A 20,529-nucleotide genomic window follows, 5' to 3' on the forward strand; every position below is an offset into this window, starting at 1 on the left:
TCAATTTCCCTGAAAATACTGGATATGCCCCATCGATCAAACTTGATGCTGTACATGTACATGTATTACAATGCTAAGTGGTCATTCTTTTCAGAGATACAAAGTGGTGTACCTGCATTATGAAAAATTTGTTTTGGATTTGAAGTGAAAAAAAAAAGATGATAGTAAAGGAGTCACTGTGAGATGATCAGGATTGCACTGTGCAGAATTCTTGGATTATTGTCTTTCCCGGAATGTGTAAACTTATTCAGCAATTTCTGCTCAACACTGGGGATATAATTTGACAAGTTTGCCACATTCTATGCAGCACATTTCCTTGTAAGTTCTCTACGTCAGAACTGGAAGACCTAATCAGTTGCAGATGACGGCAATCAAAGTTGGTATCATAACATGTTTTGAGAAGACATCGAGTGGCAAAGCGGTGTACACTGAATATTCTAAATCATTTACAGGTCCAGTATATTTCGGTGAAACTGGCAGGGAAATGTAAAAGCTAATCATTCATGTAAAAGTACAAGTTGTCTACAAACTAGTGCAAGTGAGGTTTCAATGTGGAAATGGCGCTAAAGTCATACGAACAATCTTATGTGGACCGTGCGGATTTTTTACACAAACCATACGTCACTACATCACCACATACACACCAATACCTGTATTGGGAGTGTTTTCATATACAAAGCTGGTCAGCCATATCACAAATGCATGCCCTTGTCCACCTCTTGACAACTTTTCTCACAAATCTACTCCATGAAGATATCACAAATTTTGCTAGGCTTTACGATTTTCCCTTGCATGGCCCTGCCATAGTATGTTATTTAGTAAGCTGCATGACTGCTTCATAATTATAGCTTGCTATGTACAAGCGATATAACGTATTGGCAACTCTATGTAGTAATGGGTATGTTTCTTCTTTTCTCTTGTTCCTACCACCCCCCCCCCTTATTTTTGTTGTCAATGGGCTGCTGCGTTAATTTCTCTTTTCACCATATACACTAGACACTGGAATACTTTGTCACTAGGACCTTCTTTTATATCAAATTATACACCACACCACATGTACCTCTTCACAATACAGTGTATGACTGAGTTTGCTGATGAGCTGTATATGCCATATATCTCATTGTGGTTAATTTTGCAAGTCATTTTGATAACCATGAAATAATACGTACATAGCATGCCACAGTATAGTCCCCATTAAACTTCGCAACATATAGCGGCACTGCCTAAGCATTCGACGATTAGCAGTCAGACTCGTCTCTCCTAAGAGTTATGACTCTTGTTAGCTAATTATTATTGACTCAAAAAACTTGCCTACGATTCCTGACTTGGAACATATACAAGGTGTACTGTATACCCCACAAATTTCATGAGTGATTGAATTTGTGATCAAGAACCACAGAGATGAATTTGGGAAAGAAGTATTTTTATCTCTCTTTAGGAGAAAAGTATGTTTCACCTTCCAGACAATGTATAGCACATTTGTGCTACAGGAGGTAATAGTTGCCACAGTTATTACATTTGTGAATCTATGTTGATTTTTATGGAATTCCCCCGAAAAAAAACACCACAAAATATACTGCATATACAGTACTGCCTGGAAAATATCCATCGGTGATCTGCTAAAACCCAGTTAATAGAGTTCTACAGCCTGCGTAGTTTCGTGTTTTTTTGGGAGAAAATGCATGCATGTTCAATCAATTGTGTCCTCACCACTTGAGAAGTAACAACTGTATTCATATAGATGACATAATCATATAAACAAACATTCAAGTTTCAACACTATTAAGTACAGAATTGATAGACCTATGAATACATCTATTATTAAGGTGCCATTAAGTACTCCACACCTTGCGGTCTTTCCCAGTGTAACACAAAGAAATGATTTACAGAAACTTCTTTGATCCACTTCACTGAGCCATCAGACTTTGTCTTGAGCATAAACTTGTCACGTAAATGATGCATTTTCTTAGTAGTTTTCAGAGCAGTTCAAAAATATAATTATGTACACAAGACATGAGTATATTACAACAGAATAGATTGTTATCAACATTATAACTTTATGTATAAGTGACTACTTTATAAAAGACCCTGTAAGTGCAAGAAAATAATTTGCCTTAAGAACAACTCAATGTTATAATCTGATAGCAAATATATTTATGGGTAACCCTGGACGTATTCAAGGCATTGTGATAGTAAACATAAGCAAATAAATATCTACCAGATTTAGCGCTTGATTAGAAGACAACACTGTCAAAGCTATGAAAATAAATAATGGCCAATGAACACCATTTTACACAGAATGGCTATTTTGGCATGACATCAGTTCCATGAAGTACACTTGAACGTAAAATGCTACAGCTAGCTAGTACCTGATACTTGTATCATTTATAGCAAAGGGTAATTCAAAGATATGGCCTTGATGATGACGGTAATGATATGTTCATCTACAAGAGGCAAAAAAAAAAAGTCTTTCCTGGGCCAGTTTTGCTTGCAAAGTGGAAGTGGAACGTCCCATCCGTGCCAATGCTACAAGTGGACAAGTGCTAGATGTCTGTAGTTGATCAGCGAAGAGGTCTTTGAGTTGCACATAAAATGATCAGGATTTTCTGAAAAGATAATTCAAGGGAAAGAAATCTCTCTGGTAAGAACAAACATTCCACTATATATAACAACACTATCCATAGCAAACACATAAAATTATAGCTGTCTGGAAGCAAAATTTACCCCAAATATAAATGTGGATTCAGTGAATACTACAAGATACATGGCAATGTAATATATCTGCACTCGCTGAATCCTCATAATACATGACATCAAATATGAAGCAAATCTACAGATAAAGCTGTTATAGATTCTAATAGATTGAAATTCTTGCATCAACTTTTTATTGCAACTGATTGACAAAGTGTCCTACATTGCAGTAAATAAGCATTGAAGTTGACATGATACAAGAAATCATGGGCAAAAGCATACACACTCGAGCAGGATGTCAGCCCACGACCTCCTGATCACTGGATAGGTGTCTTATCCACTAGACCACCGAGCTTCCGCTCGACAGCTAGTGCTGGTTTTAATCCTTTTAGAATGCAGCAGGTATTGCGTCAATCAAATTGATTTTTTGCATTAAGTTGTTTTTATTGCAACTGATTGACAAATTGCCCAAAATCGACGTAAGTAAGCACTGAATTGATCAGTGTTATAGTAGTAGCCACGATTTCTTTTGCCATGGCTACTACTACAACACTGATCAGTTCAGTTCTTATTTACATTGATGTAGGGCAATTTGTCAATCAGCTGCGAGCTGTTGTAGACATGTCATATCAATAGCAGCAGTTGCAAGACATGGTAATATTTACATCTTACATTGTACTATTATATGAATGCAAAAGTGGTGATACACCCCGCGTTCAAATCAAGACTCCACGTCATGGGGACAGTCGCCAGAGATTTCATCATTTTACTACTGACAGGCCATAACTGCTATTTTGACTGTCCCCAAGCTATGGGGGCAATCGTGCGAGCCCTTTCACGTGAAACCACACTTTGCGCTTGTTCACATTTGCTGAATACAGCAAAAGGCGCTATCAAGTACTCCCCTCCAAATTTTGTCCCCAAACCCTGACTTGCTTCGAGGGGATGGGGACGGGGGGAGGACTAGTCCCAGTAAGCGTCCACGCTATGGCTATAGAGGGGGGAAAGTCCTGCATTGTGGGACTTTCCCCGCAACACGAGGACTAATGTGAACGTGGAGTTGAGAGATGTTGAAGTCTGAAGTCCTACTCACAAGGACTGTCCAATGTGGACGTGAAGAGAAGCCAGCTGCTCCAGGGTGCTGCCCAGCTGCTGATGGACATTGGTCAGCTGCTTGCCGTCCCTCTCCCTCGCCTCCTCCTCCTCCTTCAGCTTCTCCTCCAGTTCTGACACCCGCTCCGTCAGCGAGCTCACGTTCCTCCTCGTGTCCTAAAACAGCAAAACAAAAAACAAAAACAAAAACCCAAAAAATGTAATCCAGTAGAAGGCTGTGATTAATCTACACCTGAAGAAAACAAGTACATTGTTTTGCATATTTCCCTGGTGACAGATGTAAATCATCAATGCCCTCCTAAAATTTCTGGGTAATAAAAGGTGTACATACAAAAGAAAAATTGACAGATTTTGTTCTGAGTGTAAGACTTTGCAAAGTTTCATCTGCTCTTAATAAAGTAGATATGAACACAAATGAATTAAAAACGAAAAATAGAATCACTATGTCTCAATTTGAGTCTTCATGCAAATTCACAGTAGTTCAAAATTGCTGAATGAAGCCTTCTGGAGAGGAATAAAGCAAGTTTCAATATTTCCTGGTGTTTTCAGGGATGTTTCCTTCAATATGGAAAGCTTGTGCACTGTATTGACATGCCTAAAGATAAACATCGTCATCCGTTCAGTATGAATATACCTGGTGCCAAAGTTTGCAAGAAGGAAGGATGTGTTGCAAGGAGAAGAAAATCAAATCTTGGCGTACAAACCACAATGAACTTTTGCCAGACACATTTGCACTTCAACTGTCCGAAGCACTCACAAATTTGATTTGTGCAATGTGACTTACCAAATGAACCAGAAATCGATCTGTTATAACTGAAGAAGAGAAATCCCATTCATAGCTACTGAAAATACAGAGACGGCACTTCAGCCAAAGTGAAGACCCTCTAGTATGTGAGGTGTCATGAATTCAACCCCTTGTTAACCCATACACTCACATGGTTTGGGTCAAGGGTAATCCAGAAGCAGAAGTTTTATTCTAAAAGGAAGATGACAGAAGTGTGAGCTTGGATTTCTTAGAACCACCTTAATCATGGGGAAAAGCATGAGGCTACACCAAGCCACTTTGCATTTACATTATAATCTACACAGCACAGAGAGTGTGAAACTGCACTCCATTTTAACCCGTTGAGGACGAATACCGCGTATACTCAGGCAGGTGTCTATAGAAAATGCATGTTGCAGCAAAATCAAACTGTCCTCAATGGGTTAACATAGCCTATAATCACTATGTGCAGATTTGAATGCGCAGGGTAGATGTAATATTACAAAACAGTCTTACACAGAAAACAAAACTGGCAAATGAGGAGAAAAGCTCAAAGAAGCGAGAAAATATGAGTGCATGCCTTTGAAGTATTCAAGTTTTATACAAGTCTGTGTACGCAAGGCTGGCACAGATCCATCAAGTGCATTTTGCTTATAAATATAAAGAAATAGTAAGAAAAAATACTACACAGAGAGAGGAAATATTGTCCCCTGGGTAGTGAATGTTACTGAGTGTGCACGCTATGACATTTCCTTGTGCCACAAAACAGGAACCACGAGGCATGAGAACGGACGGTTCTACTTTTGGCACTGTCGCCGACAACACCTGGCAGGGGATGCCAAATTTATCTTATCACGCTATCGCAGCCTGTGAGGAATGGGCTTGAAATTGAATATATGCAACCTCTGCATCTGAAAATCAGTATCAAATTCAAATGCTTCCGCATCCAACGGATGCTAAGACACTTTTGGAGAAATTAGACGTAGGCATCTCACATGGTGTGTGATCTTCAGTGATAGCGAATGCCAAATCAATGAATGGCAGACTCAGAAATGTCATCTCCCACACAGATATCTGCTTTGAGTTAATATCCTCCTTGGAGCACGGAACTTGTTGGCACACTTCCCTGCTATGTCTTAAACTGCAAGTGGAATTCCACATCGCATTCATGTTGACTGATAAGATAAAATCATTTGAACAGCAGGGAAAGGTAATACATCAATATTAAAGCTAAAATACAATAGTTCGGGAGATTTTACGTTTTGCATACATTCACTGGATAGTGACATTGGGCACAATCACACATTCAAATAATTAGAGGCGAATATCTCACCACACAACTTGCAGTCTTCTTTTCTTGGTAACCTTGCAGGAATCCATAATAAACTATCAAGTGTTTGATGTTGCTTTTATCTGTATTCTAATGAGAGTACTCATGTCTGGCCAATTCCACACAAGGTATCTTTAATGTCTTTAATGCACTTAATATGAAAAAGGAACCGGCAGGAGTTATTTATAGCAAACAATTGGTCTATGAAGCAAAACTGAAAACATTTCCTTTCAACATTCAGTCGCACTCTTCTATGCAGGCATTGTTACACAGTGAGATCTTTCTAAACTTGGGATGCTTGTACAGGCACGCAAAAATTAGTTTTTTTCCAGACTCTCTACTGTCCTCCACTGACCTCTAGTTCCTCCGTCAAACTCCTATTTTCCTTGGCGAGGTCGGCGACCTCCTCCAGTCTCTTTGACAAACGCTCAGCTTCCTGCAAAGCAAAACAAACATAAGATACTATCAATGTTGTTGCATTCGTGCAGATAAATTTCCGTACTGAGCAGCTGAAAATCATATCTAACAAAGTTCATTTGTACTGCATAAATGCTTACTCATGTTTTCTACCTATTTGCATAAAAAAACAGAATTTGATTGATATTTCCATACGTGAAAATCAATGTTTCACATTATTGTACAAAATGTAAAACAATGTCCGCATCACACTTTACTCTAGAAAAGTACGCATGGCCATTACAAAAGTACCAGTGGGTAAACAAACATGATTACATACACACAAACGATCCCCTTGCAAGTAGGGCCTGCACAGAAAGCTACTGCATAATTGTGCCCATATTAAAAACTACTGCACATACACACACATATGAGAACACACACATGCGCTTCTACTGTGTTCATTGGCTGATCAAGTGTTTGTGAAAACATATTTGTGCAGTAATGGACATGAACAATAAGGACACAACGAGCACCTAAGGCATTCAAATCATATACAAGTGCTTCTAAACAATACACTGATGAAAACTTGCAACCGATACAAGCTTAGTGTAATAGTGTGTGTATTGAATCCCCAGCATACATTTCCTCCACTGGATATTGCTTTTCAACTCTGATAATGACAAATTTGTGATTTCACAGGTCACTTTCAGCTGGAACAAGTTCACTGTATCACATAGTACACAATTTCTCACAATCTTTAACAATAATTTTTTGTTTCCCCATCATGGGTAAATCACTCAATATTAGTGGCTATCAGAGAAACGGATACAGCAAAGAAGATGATATGGGTGTTAGTCCCACCTGCTCTTTTTCCTTGTGTGCTAAAGTGAGCTCCTCCAAGCGTCCTTCAAGCTCTGCCGTGTCACTCTGTCCATTCTGATTCTCAGGCTCTATGGTGTTCTCTAGTTCCTTCATCTGCCGGCAGAGAGATAGAGAGTTAAAAAGAATAGCAGCATGCACGTGTTATTACCATGAAGCTAAACCCAAATAACACTGGAAAATTTGAATCTGCTATTGAATAAATTCTTAACACGAAGATTATCACCACAATGTGGCTGCCATGTCACTTCTGGAACTTAGACTGTTACCACAAAGGGGATACTGCAGAGATTCTACAGAGTATCTTTGCAATCATACAAGCAGATGTGACCAACATATGGTAACCTCTTGAAAAAAAGTTTAGGACCCAAGGAGCGGAGATGTGCAGTTGGCAGTAACTAACATGGGTAGGTCTCAGCTATAAATGTGTTCCATAATAACTTTGCATATTTAAATATCAACTCTGCATAAACATATTTCTGGCTCAAACATTTTTACAATCGTTCTTTTTTCGGCATTTCAGAAACACAAGTCTAACCCTATAATCCAAAAAGCTTTGAGTTTATTGACTGCCCAAAACTTCCTGAAAGTTGTTTGGAAACCTCAATTCTACGCCAGAAGTGAGTTGATAAATGCACTCTCACCCACACAGTCCCTTCGATACCACTGCCTGAAATGAGTATGACTAACATCTAGTGGACTACACAGTACACACATATATAATGTTGAGATTCTGATAAGCTGGTATACTTGGCTACATTCGACTGCTTAAATTTGCAACTTCTTTACATGTGTACAACAAAATAGGGCCTTTACTGAACACATACTTCACAGGAAATTAGAAGGATCTAGATGCAATCTTATCAATCACTCCTTGTCTCCAATTTTCTCCTTTCTCTTCTTACAACATTCCTCTTTCTTTTTTTTTTTTCTCTCTGTGTGTTCATTCTCTTTACCACTTTCTTCCATTCCTTCTCTCATCAAACTCTATAATATATCTAGTTTGTGATGACAGATGAAAAAGTGTTATTTCTCTCTTTTTGTTGATCTGTTTCTATATAATGCTCATCTCCTTCCAATTCCCTTCCTCTCTCTCTCCTCTAGTTTTCATTATTTCTCACCCGTTTCCTTTACGGGGACATTTTCCTCCTTGTAAACTGAGCATGGCCCCTTCCATTCTCTCTCTCACACTGACTTTCATAATTTCTTACCCGTTTCTTTAAGCGGACGTTTTCCTCCTTGTAGGCTGAAAGCTGCCTCTTCCATTCCTCCACGTTGGATGTGCTCTCCTGGAGTGCTGTGGTCAGCCGGGCGTTGTTGTTCTTTAGCGTTTGTAGCTCCAGCTCCCATTTCTTGGCATTGTTTGAACTGGGGAAGGTCAAGTGGTATCAAGAACATCACAATAACGACTCCACAGAGTTACAACATGTATATTGTAAAACAAGGAATGTTCGTATACATTTTCATTTCCTGAATTTTGCAAAAGCAGAATTTCGCAAAATTAAAATGCACGCTAAAGATCTTGTCTACACTATACGGCCCGTATGCATTGAATGTTAGAGGCAACTCGCGAAAATTTCTTGCTGCAAATAAGGCCGTCTGCTTCCATTTGGGAAAATTTTATGCCGCGAAAATATTGTTTTTTACAGTACAATCAGGCATAAGTTTTCCGGTCACATCGGGACTGGTGGACATCACAATAACCACTCCACAGAGTTACAACATACAATGTACGTGTATTAGACAATCAGACCTATGGTAAGTAATCCCGCCACATTGGGACTGGTGGACATCCCAATATGTGATTTGGCTGAATAAGAGAAATATACTCAAATATAGCACATTCTAGCATACTCTGCTGGGGGTTTACATGTACATGCTATTAGCCGTTTACCAGTACTATGATTGTTTGCCTCATAATGCCAGGTTTTGTAATTGAAAAATGAAATAAAATGTCAGTAAAGTATCCTTTCCCGTACAGTAAGTGTGTTTGTTGGGTATTGACTGTGAATGAGATTGAGATCATGACTCAACTAATACTGTTGCTGTATGGTCCCACTGCAGTGCACTGACTAACAAGGTATCAAATGCCAATGTCTCTTGCAGTATGTCTGCACCTCATATTATGAGCACAAAACTAGATCTTTTTTTAAAACCTTTATCGTCAAGTCATTCTTAGGAATATATTTAGTCCACAATTATTACAGATTTGATGCTGATAATGCATGAAAACATGAAGGAAATTGTATGCCAGGCCACATCCGCATAATAGAGAGATCAAGATGAGTAACGGCTGGATAAATGAGCAGAGACTGTACATGAAAAAACTCTCATTGTGATTTGATGATGCCATCAGTTCAAGATGGGATGATGCCAATGCGTGATTAAGTTTGGATGAAATACCGTAAGTACCCCTCCCCTATCCCATGTTTACCTTGCATGATTGGGATGAATGACTTTGAAAGCATGAGAGCTCTCTTGCATTAACAGGCAAAGTGCTCAATATCAAGTTTCTCAGAATCCCACTTCTTACTAGCGATCCTTTGAAGAGCTGATGGGGCCTAGCATTTAAACGGCAGTTGCATCACTCTCCATCTGTGGCTCGACTGTGACATGGCTGACTGATTTGGTTTGAAACCCTCAATAAACGTTACCGATTTTGTGGACAACTTCTTCATAAAAACAGAAAGAAATTAGACAATCATGTGACAAAACCAACGACTCATTTAAATTCACAATAATTTGCATAAAATTCACACTGGAAAAGAAGAGGAAGAAGATATTGTTTCTGTTGACTAACCTCTGAGCCAATGCAATCTTAAGCCTATCGTTCTCATACTTGAGCTGGGCATCAGATGCTGGCATTATTTGCACTGAGTTGGAAAGGGAGCCTGTGGAATCACTGGAATTTTGCTGCAAGACAGACACCGATAATGCAAAGTGTAATAATGATGGTGGTGGTGATGATAAGATGACAGTGATGATGATGATGACGATAATGATGATGATGATGATGATCATGATGATGATCATGATCATCATGATCATCATGATCATCATGATCAGATCATGATCAGATCATGACGATCATGATCATGATCACATCATGATGACAATAATGATAATCATCACCATCATCACCATAATGATAATTGCAATAAAACTTTATCAGAGTTAATGCTCAAATGATAATGAAGCAATTAATGTCAAATAGTCACATATTAAAAGTGGCATGTCAACATGTAAATGAAAGTAAGCATGATAATAATTGACCTTTAAAATACATGTAAATGGTAAATAAATCTTTTACACAAAGTAAACACCCCAAAGAAAGGAAATAATATACAGAGTAAATCTAAGAAAGAGAATGAAACATACCAGTTGTTGTAAAAACTAACATAATTAAAATCTTTATCATCACATTAATTTCATCCAAAATGAACACATTTGGTTTCTAAAGTATTTCTGGATTTTTTTTTTTCACTTTGTGAGTTATTAGAAATGGATGATAGGTCTTTAATGCTTGCAATTTACTCAAGTTGTTGGCCAGAAACAAGAAGTTTCAAACCTTTGTGACCATTTTTACCTCAAGACAATCCTACCTTCACACAAGTAACTTACAAAATTCACATTTTTATTTTATAGTTCATTTGAATTTCACGGTAAGGTTTCGATTGCTTTTACTCTCTTTAATGTTGAAGTTGACTTGATCTTCAAGTGCAAATTTTACTCTCTATCATGCATATTATCAGTTCTTTAGTGTCTGCTAGAAATCACTTGCATGCTATTAATTGAAAAGTCTGAGTTGTGCTTGTTCATACAACAATACCTTGGCATGGTTGATTTCATTGTTGGTAATCTTGGTGGAACCATTCTGGGCGGGCGTGGAGTCTGCCCCCTTCTTGGAGACTTGGGAAGAGGGCGGGGTGGATGCCAACTTTGACGCTTCATCCTTTACCGTCTCAAACTCTTCTATGAACTGAGTAATGTTGGTGCGGGGAAAAAATTAGACAAAGAGTAGCATATAATCTGAATTATCGATGCAATCGATCGAAATGAACTTATCTATTACCAATTTATTGTTCTACCTACATACGTGTACATGTTTCTTGTGTACAATGTATAAATGTATACAAAGTTAAGAGTTATTGCAGCATAAATCATAAAGAGAATGAAAACATTACAACTGCATCAAAATCTACTCTCCACTGTAAAGGAAGGGGAGGGAAGGGGATGAGAAATGACCATTAAAAAGTTTTGCAGACAGGAGCCCTCAATCTAAAAGGCATATTCTGACAGCAGAATGAGTGTGATTTGGATTGCGATTTGAGAACTTGCAATCCAAATAGCACTTTTCAGATCACCATTCAAAGGAGGCAAAAATTCTACTTCATAATCCGATCCAAATATCGATATTTATTTGGCAGGCGTTCACACGGCGGCTAAAAATCTCACTAACCCACTCTGCTGGGATGTCTGTAACCTTAGCCTGACCCTCAACCACTGGAGATACCCAGCACGCATGTAGCACGTTTGTGTGCGTCACATGCGTTCACACATTGCAGCACACTAAAAATTGAATTGAATTGAATGTGCTCACAACTGACCAGTTTATGTGTGGCTTGACTGGCTAGCTTCAGTCAGAAGAGGATCATACTTTAGCCACCCAAGCCCCCACCAAAAATGTAAGATGATGAATTGTTGGATTAAAAACACTGATGTTCAAATCACTGTCCAGACAGGACATAGCGCTGAGCAAGTAGCACGATTATTTCAGGAAAATTGCACAAATAGTAAGATTTGGATAGCAATCCCGAAGACAAATAGAATCCCAATTTTTTGACTTACCAGGCATACACACAACAATTTAGTGAGATTTCGATCGCAATCCAAACATCTAATGTTCAGACTGTGATGTACGTCTCATTCCAAAACTGCCATAGGAACCCCTCTTATGTGGCATGCTCTCTCCAGTACATCATGAATGAGAAAAGGGCACTGGCCGTGATGAAGCCCACATCCTTATATGGCTCATAATGCACAGGCTATGCTGCAACTTGACAGCTTGGCTCCTAATACTTATTAGGGGATGCACATTGCAGCATAGCTAAGAAAGCTTCACTGGGCTTTACACACAATGGTGGAATGCTGGGAATGTAGACGCAATAAATCACTTGTGCAGTGGTAAGCCCCGCTGGCGAGTCTTGCGAGAAGGATGTTTTGCTGGGTGTGAATCAAAACCATTCTGTCCGCAGGGAACATTACACACAGCAATTAAAGCACCAGCTGCCTCCACACAGCAACTTCTCTTAACGAGCCAGCCTGCATTCACATTTTAGCACGCTTCCTACAAGACACACCTTCAACTTGCCCTACAATTGTAGGTTACCCACGACATTACCCAACATGGCAATGATGTAGGCATAACAGGATAAGATTTACGAGTGTAAAGGGTGTACTGAAATGTCATAATTAGAAGCTCAAGAAAGCATATTAGCTTACGAAAAGCACTTGGGTTGGAATCTTTATCAATCTTCATTTTTTTTTTCAAAGTAAAGTCCTACTGTATTCTTTCACTTCTGTGAACAACAAAATGAAGATACTGAGAAGTTTTCAGTTTCACTGAAAAAAAAAGAAAGATGAAAATCCTAGTGGGATTGGCCAATTTGCATGTGTGAGCGTCACTAAAAGATGGATGTGAGTTTTGTCATATTTTGACCAATGTGCCCTGCATGCTAGGCATTGAAAGAACCAAAGCACTCTTTAATTTTCTTATTTGGTGGAGATGACACAATTTGCAAAGGAGAGATACAAAGTGGCTTTAACAGCTTAGTGAATATTGGGAAACACACCATGTCAAACATTAAAGGACAAGTTCACCTTCATAAACATAAGGATTGAGAGAATGTAGCAATATTAGTAGAACACATCATTGAAAGTTTGAGGAAAATCAGACAAACCATTCAAAAATTATTAATTTTTGAAGTTACTGCGCAGTCACTGCTGGATGAGAAGACTACTGCAGTGTATGATGTCACATGAGTACAACAATATAAGGAAAATATAAAGAGAATTTCACAAAATTTCATCTTTTAAAAAAAAGTACACACTCCCTTGAATCATTAGTGACAGATGTTATGGGTAATATTATTCTCCCTGCCTTTAGAAAGAGGCAAGTCAAGTGCTCTTTTATTATGCGAAAAAAAGTGAAAATATGTTGAATTTTCTTTATATTTTCTTTATACTTTTGTACGCATATGACATCATAAGCTGTAGTAGTCTCCTCATCCAGTAGTTCCAACACAAAAATTTTAACAATTCATAACTTTTGCATCTATTGTCTAATTTTCCTCAAACTTTCACTGATGTGTTCTACTAATATTGCGGCATTCTCTCAATCCTTATGTTTATGAAAGTGAACTTGTCCTTTAACACCAAACTTAGAACTCAATGTGTATGATGAGGGGATGGTGTCATACATGGTTGTGTGTGAATGTGGGTGGATATACACAAACTTCAAGGTTTGTTTGTGTGTATGTATGTGTGTATTCATGTTCTGCAATACTGTAAAACAAGGAATTTTTACGTGCATTTAAATTTTGCGAGAGCCAAGATTCGCGAAATTGAAATGCACATGAATGTTCTTTTCTACACTATACGCATTGAATATTAGACGCAACTTGCGAAAATTTCATGTCGCTAAAAAGGCAGCTGGCTCCAATTTGCGAAAAGTTTATGTAGCGAAAATATCCTGTTTTACAGTACTGTAAAAGTGGATATTTTTCCGGGAGTTATTTTTCCCCCTGCACTAGGTACGTATGATAAATTCTGAGTGTTTTTTATTCCACGGAATCAAGAATAGTGATACATGTACATATTTTCATCTTTACAGTATTCATCTCTGTCGTCCCACCTTGTTGAGCTCTCCCTCGGAGCTGAAGCCAAGCCCATATACGGTGTTTGCCCTGGTGTCAGCCCACTGGCCAAACTTCTGAGAGGTCTTGGTGAAAGCCATGGTGGGGCTGATTGTACTATTGATGATGGCCTATAAGACAGAGAAAAAAAGAATGAAGCAAGAACCAACATTACTCCCATCACTTTCACAGACATCTTTAAATATCTGTGATACATTGTATCAGCACAGAGACTGTTATCCCACAGTCAAAGCTCTGTTGATATAGTTGAAACGTAAACGATGATATGCTGTGGATTGTATAAATGCAGAACACATTATTCGTTTACAATTCATGCACAAACACATTTAATAGTGAAGTTTGATTAAAATCTGACACTCCATACAAGAGTCATGAATTGTTAAAGTTTTGATACTGCCACTAGTACTGCTGGATTTAAGAAGACCACAACAATTTGTGATGTCACAGTAGGACAACAATGTATGAAAATATACATAATTTATAAAGAAAATTCAACAAAATATCATTTTTAATTTTGAATGAATAGGTGCATTGTGGACACAGATATCTATGTACAGCTTTTCAGACATTGCCCTACATCACATCTATTTGTGTTCCACATTATTATCTGCTTGTTTTGTTTTCTTTCTTTTTTCTTTTTCTTTTTTTTTTTGCTGGTGGGGGGGGGGGGGGAGGTGGGTCTTTTTTGTGCCAATTACACAAAAAGTTGCTATCAAGCAAGCATTTGCCATCTGTTTAAAAATGAACACATTCTCCCTGGCGAGAAATAATAAAACTTTGTAACATGATAATCAGTATCACATTACGGTGTTAATTCTGATCACTGGCTGAATTCTGTTTAATAAATTTGTATGACAAGATTTCTATTTTGTTATTTTTATTTTATTCATTATTACTATTCTTTTTTATGTGGCTTGAGTGATGAAATATGTAGGTGGGCATGATTGTGTTGACAGTACAAGGAGGAAATATTTTGGCATGGTGCTGACTGCTTGGACAACAGTCCATTCACAGAATACCGCTGTAAAATATATAATGGTAGATAGGGTCCATCAAGGGCAGTTTGATGGGAATTTATAGCTCAGACTATGTTGACATAATTATGATACAGATTTTTGCAGAAACCAGGAGAGGATTACTACAGAGTTTTGACATTATTTGTTAGACAACTTTGATTGAGATTTTATGACAATGATGTAGTACCAGAGATTTACGATAATGTGAAAGACATTGTAAGCCAAACATATCACAACACGGAAACATGAATAGTAAATTCACACCTATAAGACATTTTCTTATAAATCACTCCACGTATATACTCCTATGACAAGTCATACATACGTTGTAAAGGGAGCTAATGGCTTCTATCAGACATTGATTAAGTTCCTATTGACCACATGCATGAAGTTGTGACCAGCACTTCAGTATAATCACAGATGATGTGTACTTTACACTGCACAATGCTTGTTGTAAATCTGACACTTTGTTCTAGCTGGAAACCACTCATGATGTTTACACTGTGTGTTTGATGAGTGGTGTTTTGATATCATTTCAGCTCTTTCACATCCTTGACTTGATCACCAAATGAAAAAAAAAAAATGTTATGAATGTACATATTGTACATGTAATTATTGTACAGCACATTTCAAGATGCATTTAAAGTGAAATACATGTATTATACTACAGGTGCATATATATACCATTATTCGTGACCAAAAAAAAAAAAAAAAAAGAAGTCAAGTGTTCTTGCAATGAGAGATAGACTGTTTCTGTACTGTAACAATTCATTGATGCTTCTATTCCTACCTATTCCTACCACCTAATAATAAAGTATTGGATTCTCAACCTGCTCCCCCCCCCAAAAAAAAAAAAAAAAAATATTTTATTTCATTTCATTTCATTTCATTTTTAGGCAGGAATTCATGTTTAATAGCATTCATAAGTTGCTACATAGGCCTCCTAAGGTTACACCTAAAGGCACCCTTTCATGAATAAAGCATGCACAGAATTTGAATAAATTACAGAAACAGTCTATCAGCACTGACGAGGCCTACAGCGGAGACATATTTTTTAATTTGATAAACAGAAAACGAGAAACAAATAGCTCTGTTGCCCAAAGCACCAGGTCGACTGTCAACGTAATGATAGATTACTTAATTGAGAGATTCCTGGGCAAAAATCTGGGCCAGAGCAATTCAACTGCATCTCCCCCACCTCACTCAGCAGTGCACAATATTAAAGTCAACGTTTTTCGCCGAGTCAACTTCTGTTATGATCGAAAACACTTCCTGTCTCCAGCCAAAACCGTTACTGAAACGTCAATCATCTCTGCACTAAACATGATTATGATGCACCCACAAATCTGGCTAGCAGAACTATTAGATTAACCACAACAACTGGAAACGACCCCGAGCAATGGGCACAAGCAAAGTATCACCGCTTGTTTCGCAAACAACAAAACAGGCTCTACATTTAATTCATTCCTTGGTTGGTGCTTTTTCTAAACCCCACTATCAGTTTTGATGAATGCATTTTGACTTGTGCTTGTTTCTATGCATTTTGGATAAACAACAGATGTTGCGTATTCAAGTATCTTCTGTGAACGGATGTGTTGTTTTGAATCACTGTTTTGTTTTTGTTTTTATGATGAATGTGAACACTAGCAAAAATACAATCGATACTAAAAAAATCAATTGTAACAGTACTGATTAAATGTATTGTTATGGTACTAATCCTACACGTATGTGGGTTTCTTAGTGTACCCTTGCGTTGAATTCATTCTCGTCATCTCTATACAAACACATAGGCCCCTATAGGGCTTTTTACACTTGTAAATTTTTGCTTAGCCCCGGACCAACGGTGGGGCTAAGGGGGGGCCTTAGCCCCACCGTTGGTACGGGACTATCCTTAGCCCACTTTCTGTTTACACTCGTTTTTGCAAAAGTGGGCTAGCCCCACCGATAGTACGGTACTATCTGGCCCTGCAAAATAGCAGGGGTTAGCACCGCAATTGCGGTGCCAAGCAAGTGAGTGTAAACAGAACGAAAAAATAATCCTGGGCTAAGCGACGGAGACGAAGTCCGACCCTCACTGACCAATCAGAAACGAGGTAATCAAGTGCTGCCGGTGCGTGCGTGTATGTGTACAGTACACAGCGTAATTATGAATATTCATGTGGTTGGAAAGTCCGGGGCTAAGAAATACGAGTGTAAAAAGGTCAGTTTTCTCCTTAGCCCCGGACAAGAGATAGTACGGGACTAATTGGCGAGTGTAAAAAGCTGAAAAAATTGGTACGGGACTAACGATAGTCCTGGGTCAGAGAAAGTCCGGGGTTAAGAAACACAAGTGTAAAAAGCCCTTATTTGTTGCCATTAAATTCTGACTTAGAGGAATGATTGGGTTATTTATAGAGGGGTTAATAGGAACCAGAGAAAATTTGTCCTTTAGATGTTGAGGATTCAGTGATAGAGATGACACTTAAAGGGAAGGTAAACCCAAAGAGCAATGTGGATTGAGTGAAAGCAGCAACATTAGTAGAACACATCAGTGAAAGTTTGAGGAAAATCGGACAATCAAGGTAAAAGTTATGAATTTTTGAAGTTTTGGTGTTGGAACCGCTGGATGAGGAAACTACTAGAGGATATGACGTATGAGTGGACAACAATACAAAGAAAATATAAAGGAAATTCAACAAAAATTCACTTTTCTAGAATTATGAAAGAGCAATGGACCAACCGCTTTCAGAAAGCAGGGGGAATAATTGCTACCCTTAACATATGTCAATATCAAGTTGATGGAATTTGTAATTTTCATGAAAAATGGATTTTTGTAGAATTTTCTTTATATTTTCTTGGTATTGTTGTCCACTCATACGTCATAACCTCTAGTAGTCTCCTCATCCAGCGGTTCCAACACCAAAACTTTAAAAATTCATAACTTTTGCATCGATTGTCCGATTTTCTTCAAACTTTCACTGATGTGTTCTGCTAATATAGCTGCTTTCACTCAATCCACATTGCTCTTGGGGTTTATCTTCCCTTTAAATAGGATTTTTTTTTCTTTTCTTTTTTTGTTTGATGTGTGTAACCAAACTAGGATCACAAATTCATTTTTACTATCATGAATTTGAATTTTATTCCATCTAGGTGAATTCTTGTTGGAAAAAAAACAACAAATAACTGAAATTACCACAGTATATATTCTGATCAATGTATAGGGCTTGACTAAAAACTACATCACGAGTTGGGAGGCAGCCAGAGCTAGACCTTCCAATCACTTCTGCCGATTAACCGGCCGCTAAACTTGTATTAACAGTTCATACTGTGCGTTGATGCGTAGCTGCCACTGACACGAATGGAACAAAGAATTAGGCCGTGCCTACTCTTGAAAATTCACATTCAAATCACAATTTCCAAGGTACTGTATGTATGGTCCAATCATTCTAACAACGAATTACCATCGTTACGCTAACCTTTATTCGAATACTGATCTTTCTCTCATGTAAACTGCTCATAGCCTGCATACGTACCTTGGAGCCATCGACACTGATGATGCGGTAAGTGTTCCTGGTGCTATCAAAGAAGAAGGAGACGGTAACTGCCTGCTTGCTGGACGGCAGCCAGTTCTTCTTCGTGTTGGGGTCAATTTGAAAGACATGGGCCCTGGTCGTAAAGATGGGCTGTTCCCTGGTAGTGGAAAAATGAAATTGAAAAAAAAAAATGAAAATTACAAAGGAAAAACAACAACTCTGACAGTCAATTCACTTTTGCTTACAGGAATGAACATCACTCTACGGTCAATGCTCATATAGGCCCCTACAATGTAGAGCATGCCTGAACATACAAAAAGTACAATAATATATTGTGAATCTGCATGACAATATACACACATAAATATATAGATGCAAAACTGAAACCCTTCTACTGCACAGGTTTTAAACAGACACAATGGGCCCTTTTACAAGATACATCTATAGACAATTCCACTTAATTTTAAACCTGTTGAAGACGAGTCCCGAGAATACTCCGGCAGGTGTCTATGGGAAATGCGTGTTATAGCAAAATCAGTCCGTCCTCAATGGGTTTTAAGTATCCCTGTTTTAGGTGCGCACAGTGGTCATCAAATTTTTACAGTGCATGTCTTTTTTGTGTGTATGTATGTGTGTGAATGAATGCATGTACATATTTTGCTTTGTTTTTCAAATCAGCAGCATGTATCTCCTATCCAAGAAATGATCAAGACAGCATGCTATATATTGGTGTGTACAAAATATATCACCTCTATTGGTGTGTACAAAACATATCACCTCTATTAGTGTGTACAAAATATATCACCTCTAAAGTTAGCTGAAGAGTTAACAGCTAACGATACCATATACACATTTTGGGTTCAACAATGTGGTCTACTCAGACAGACACATACATAGTACCAAATAAGAATCGATATCATCTCACAACAGTGGCATTAAAGAACATTTGGGAAGTCAGGGAACAGATTTCACCCCTCAGGAAAATTCTTCGTTTGCACATTTAGTGTACATACCATCTCCATAATCATTAGTGATGCAACCTGGAGCTCTAAAAATAATTGTGTAAGGCAACACCAATTCTGAAAACATCCTGTCACCCAAGTGAATCAAGATGGATTCAAGATGTCTAATTTCGATCAGTTTTTTTATTGGCAAAACTTCCCTTCACGTTGTGACTGACATCATCTGCAAAACATCGCAAGAGGAAGCCCATAAAATGTATGAGAATGTTTCGAACTTTCTTTTTTCCCTGTTCACATTGCAAAATTTGTGACTGATTTTTAATGTAGCACTGACTGCAACAAAAATATTGGAAACTACTCACTTCTTGTTATATTTTTGCTGTATCTTGTGCAATCGAAGTACCAGATATTGTTAATTTATAAGTTTTGATCAACATGACTCGTACTAGCACTTTCCAAATATGTGAACATTTCTTCCTCTATTAAAAGATATTGTGGTATACAGCCAACATTGAATTCCTACTACATTTCATGATACTTTATCATACATAGCTTTATAATTCTTTGCAAAATCAACATGCTATACAGTATCACCACATGATGGGAATTAGTCATACTGGGTGAACGTCGTGGCACTGTATACAATGTATACTACATTGTGTACTATACTGTAAAACCAGGAACATTCACAAATTGGCACTGGCATTTATTGTGTCTGCAGACAAAAACTTTCACATGCATTTTACTTAAATGCAAATCTTGGCTCCTCATAAATTTGCAAAAAGTTTAATTCATGAATGCTAAAATTTCTGGTTTAACAATATATTCAAATTCAGGTGGTTCACAGCTCTCTTTTGAGTTTGTACCCTCCTATTCTATGTGAAAAAGACCATGTTAGACTGTACACGTTATACTCACGTCTTTAGCTC

General features: G+C 38.0%; 1 protein-coding gene across 3 annotated transcripts in view; it reads right to left on the bottom strand.

The window, feature by feature from the left end:
- Window positions 1-1,360: 1,360 nt before the first annotated feature.
- Window positions 1,361-20,529, bottom strand: part of LOC140230312 (homer protein homolog 2-like) — a 38,510-nt gene continuing 19,341 nt past the window's right edge. For all 3 annotated transcript variants that reach the window (XM_072310464.1, XM_072310465.1, XM_072310466.1), the window contains exons 3-11: window positions 18,639-18,795; window positions 14,089-14,220; window positions 11,005-11,154; window positions 9,976-10,088; window positions 8,387-8,543; window positions 7,158-7,271; window positions 6,253-6,333; window positions 3,785-3,960; window positions 1,361-2,606 (exon numbers count right to left, since the gene is read on the bottom strand). In XM_072310464.1, coding sequence (XP_072166565.1) covers window positions 2,597-2,606; window positions 3,785-3,960; window positions 6,253-6,333; window positions 7,158-7,271; window positions 8,387-8,543; window positions 9,976-10,088; window positions 11,005-11,154; window positions 14,089-14,220; window positions 18,639-18,795 — 1,090 coding nt within the window. In that variant the 3' untranslated portion in view covers window positions 1,361-2,596. The remainder of the gene's footprint in view (window positions 2,607-3,784; window positions 3,961-6,252; window positions 6,334-7,157; window positions 7,272-8,386; window positions 8,544-9,975; window positions 10,089-11,004; window positions 11,155-14,088; window positions 14,221-18,638; window positions 18,796-20,529) is intronic.

This window comes from Diadema setosum, chromosome 7, assembly GCF_964275005.1.
Source record: "Diadema setosum chromosome 7, eeDiaSeto1, whole genome shotgun sequence".
Lineage (NCBI taxonomy): Eukaryota > Metazoa > Echinodermata > Echinoidea > Diadematoida > Diadematidae > Diadema > Diadema setosum.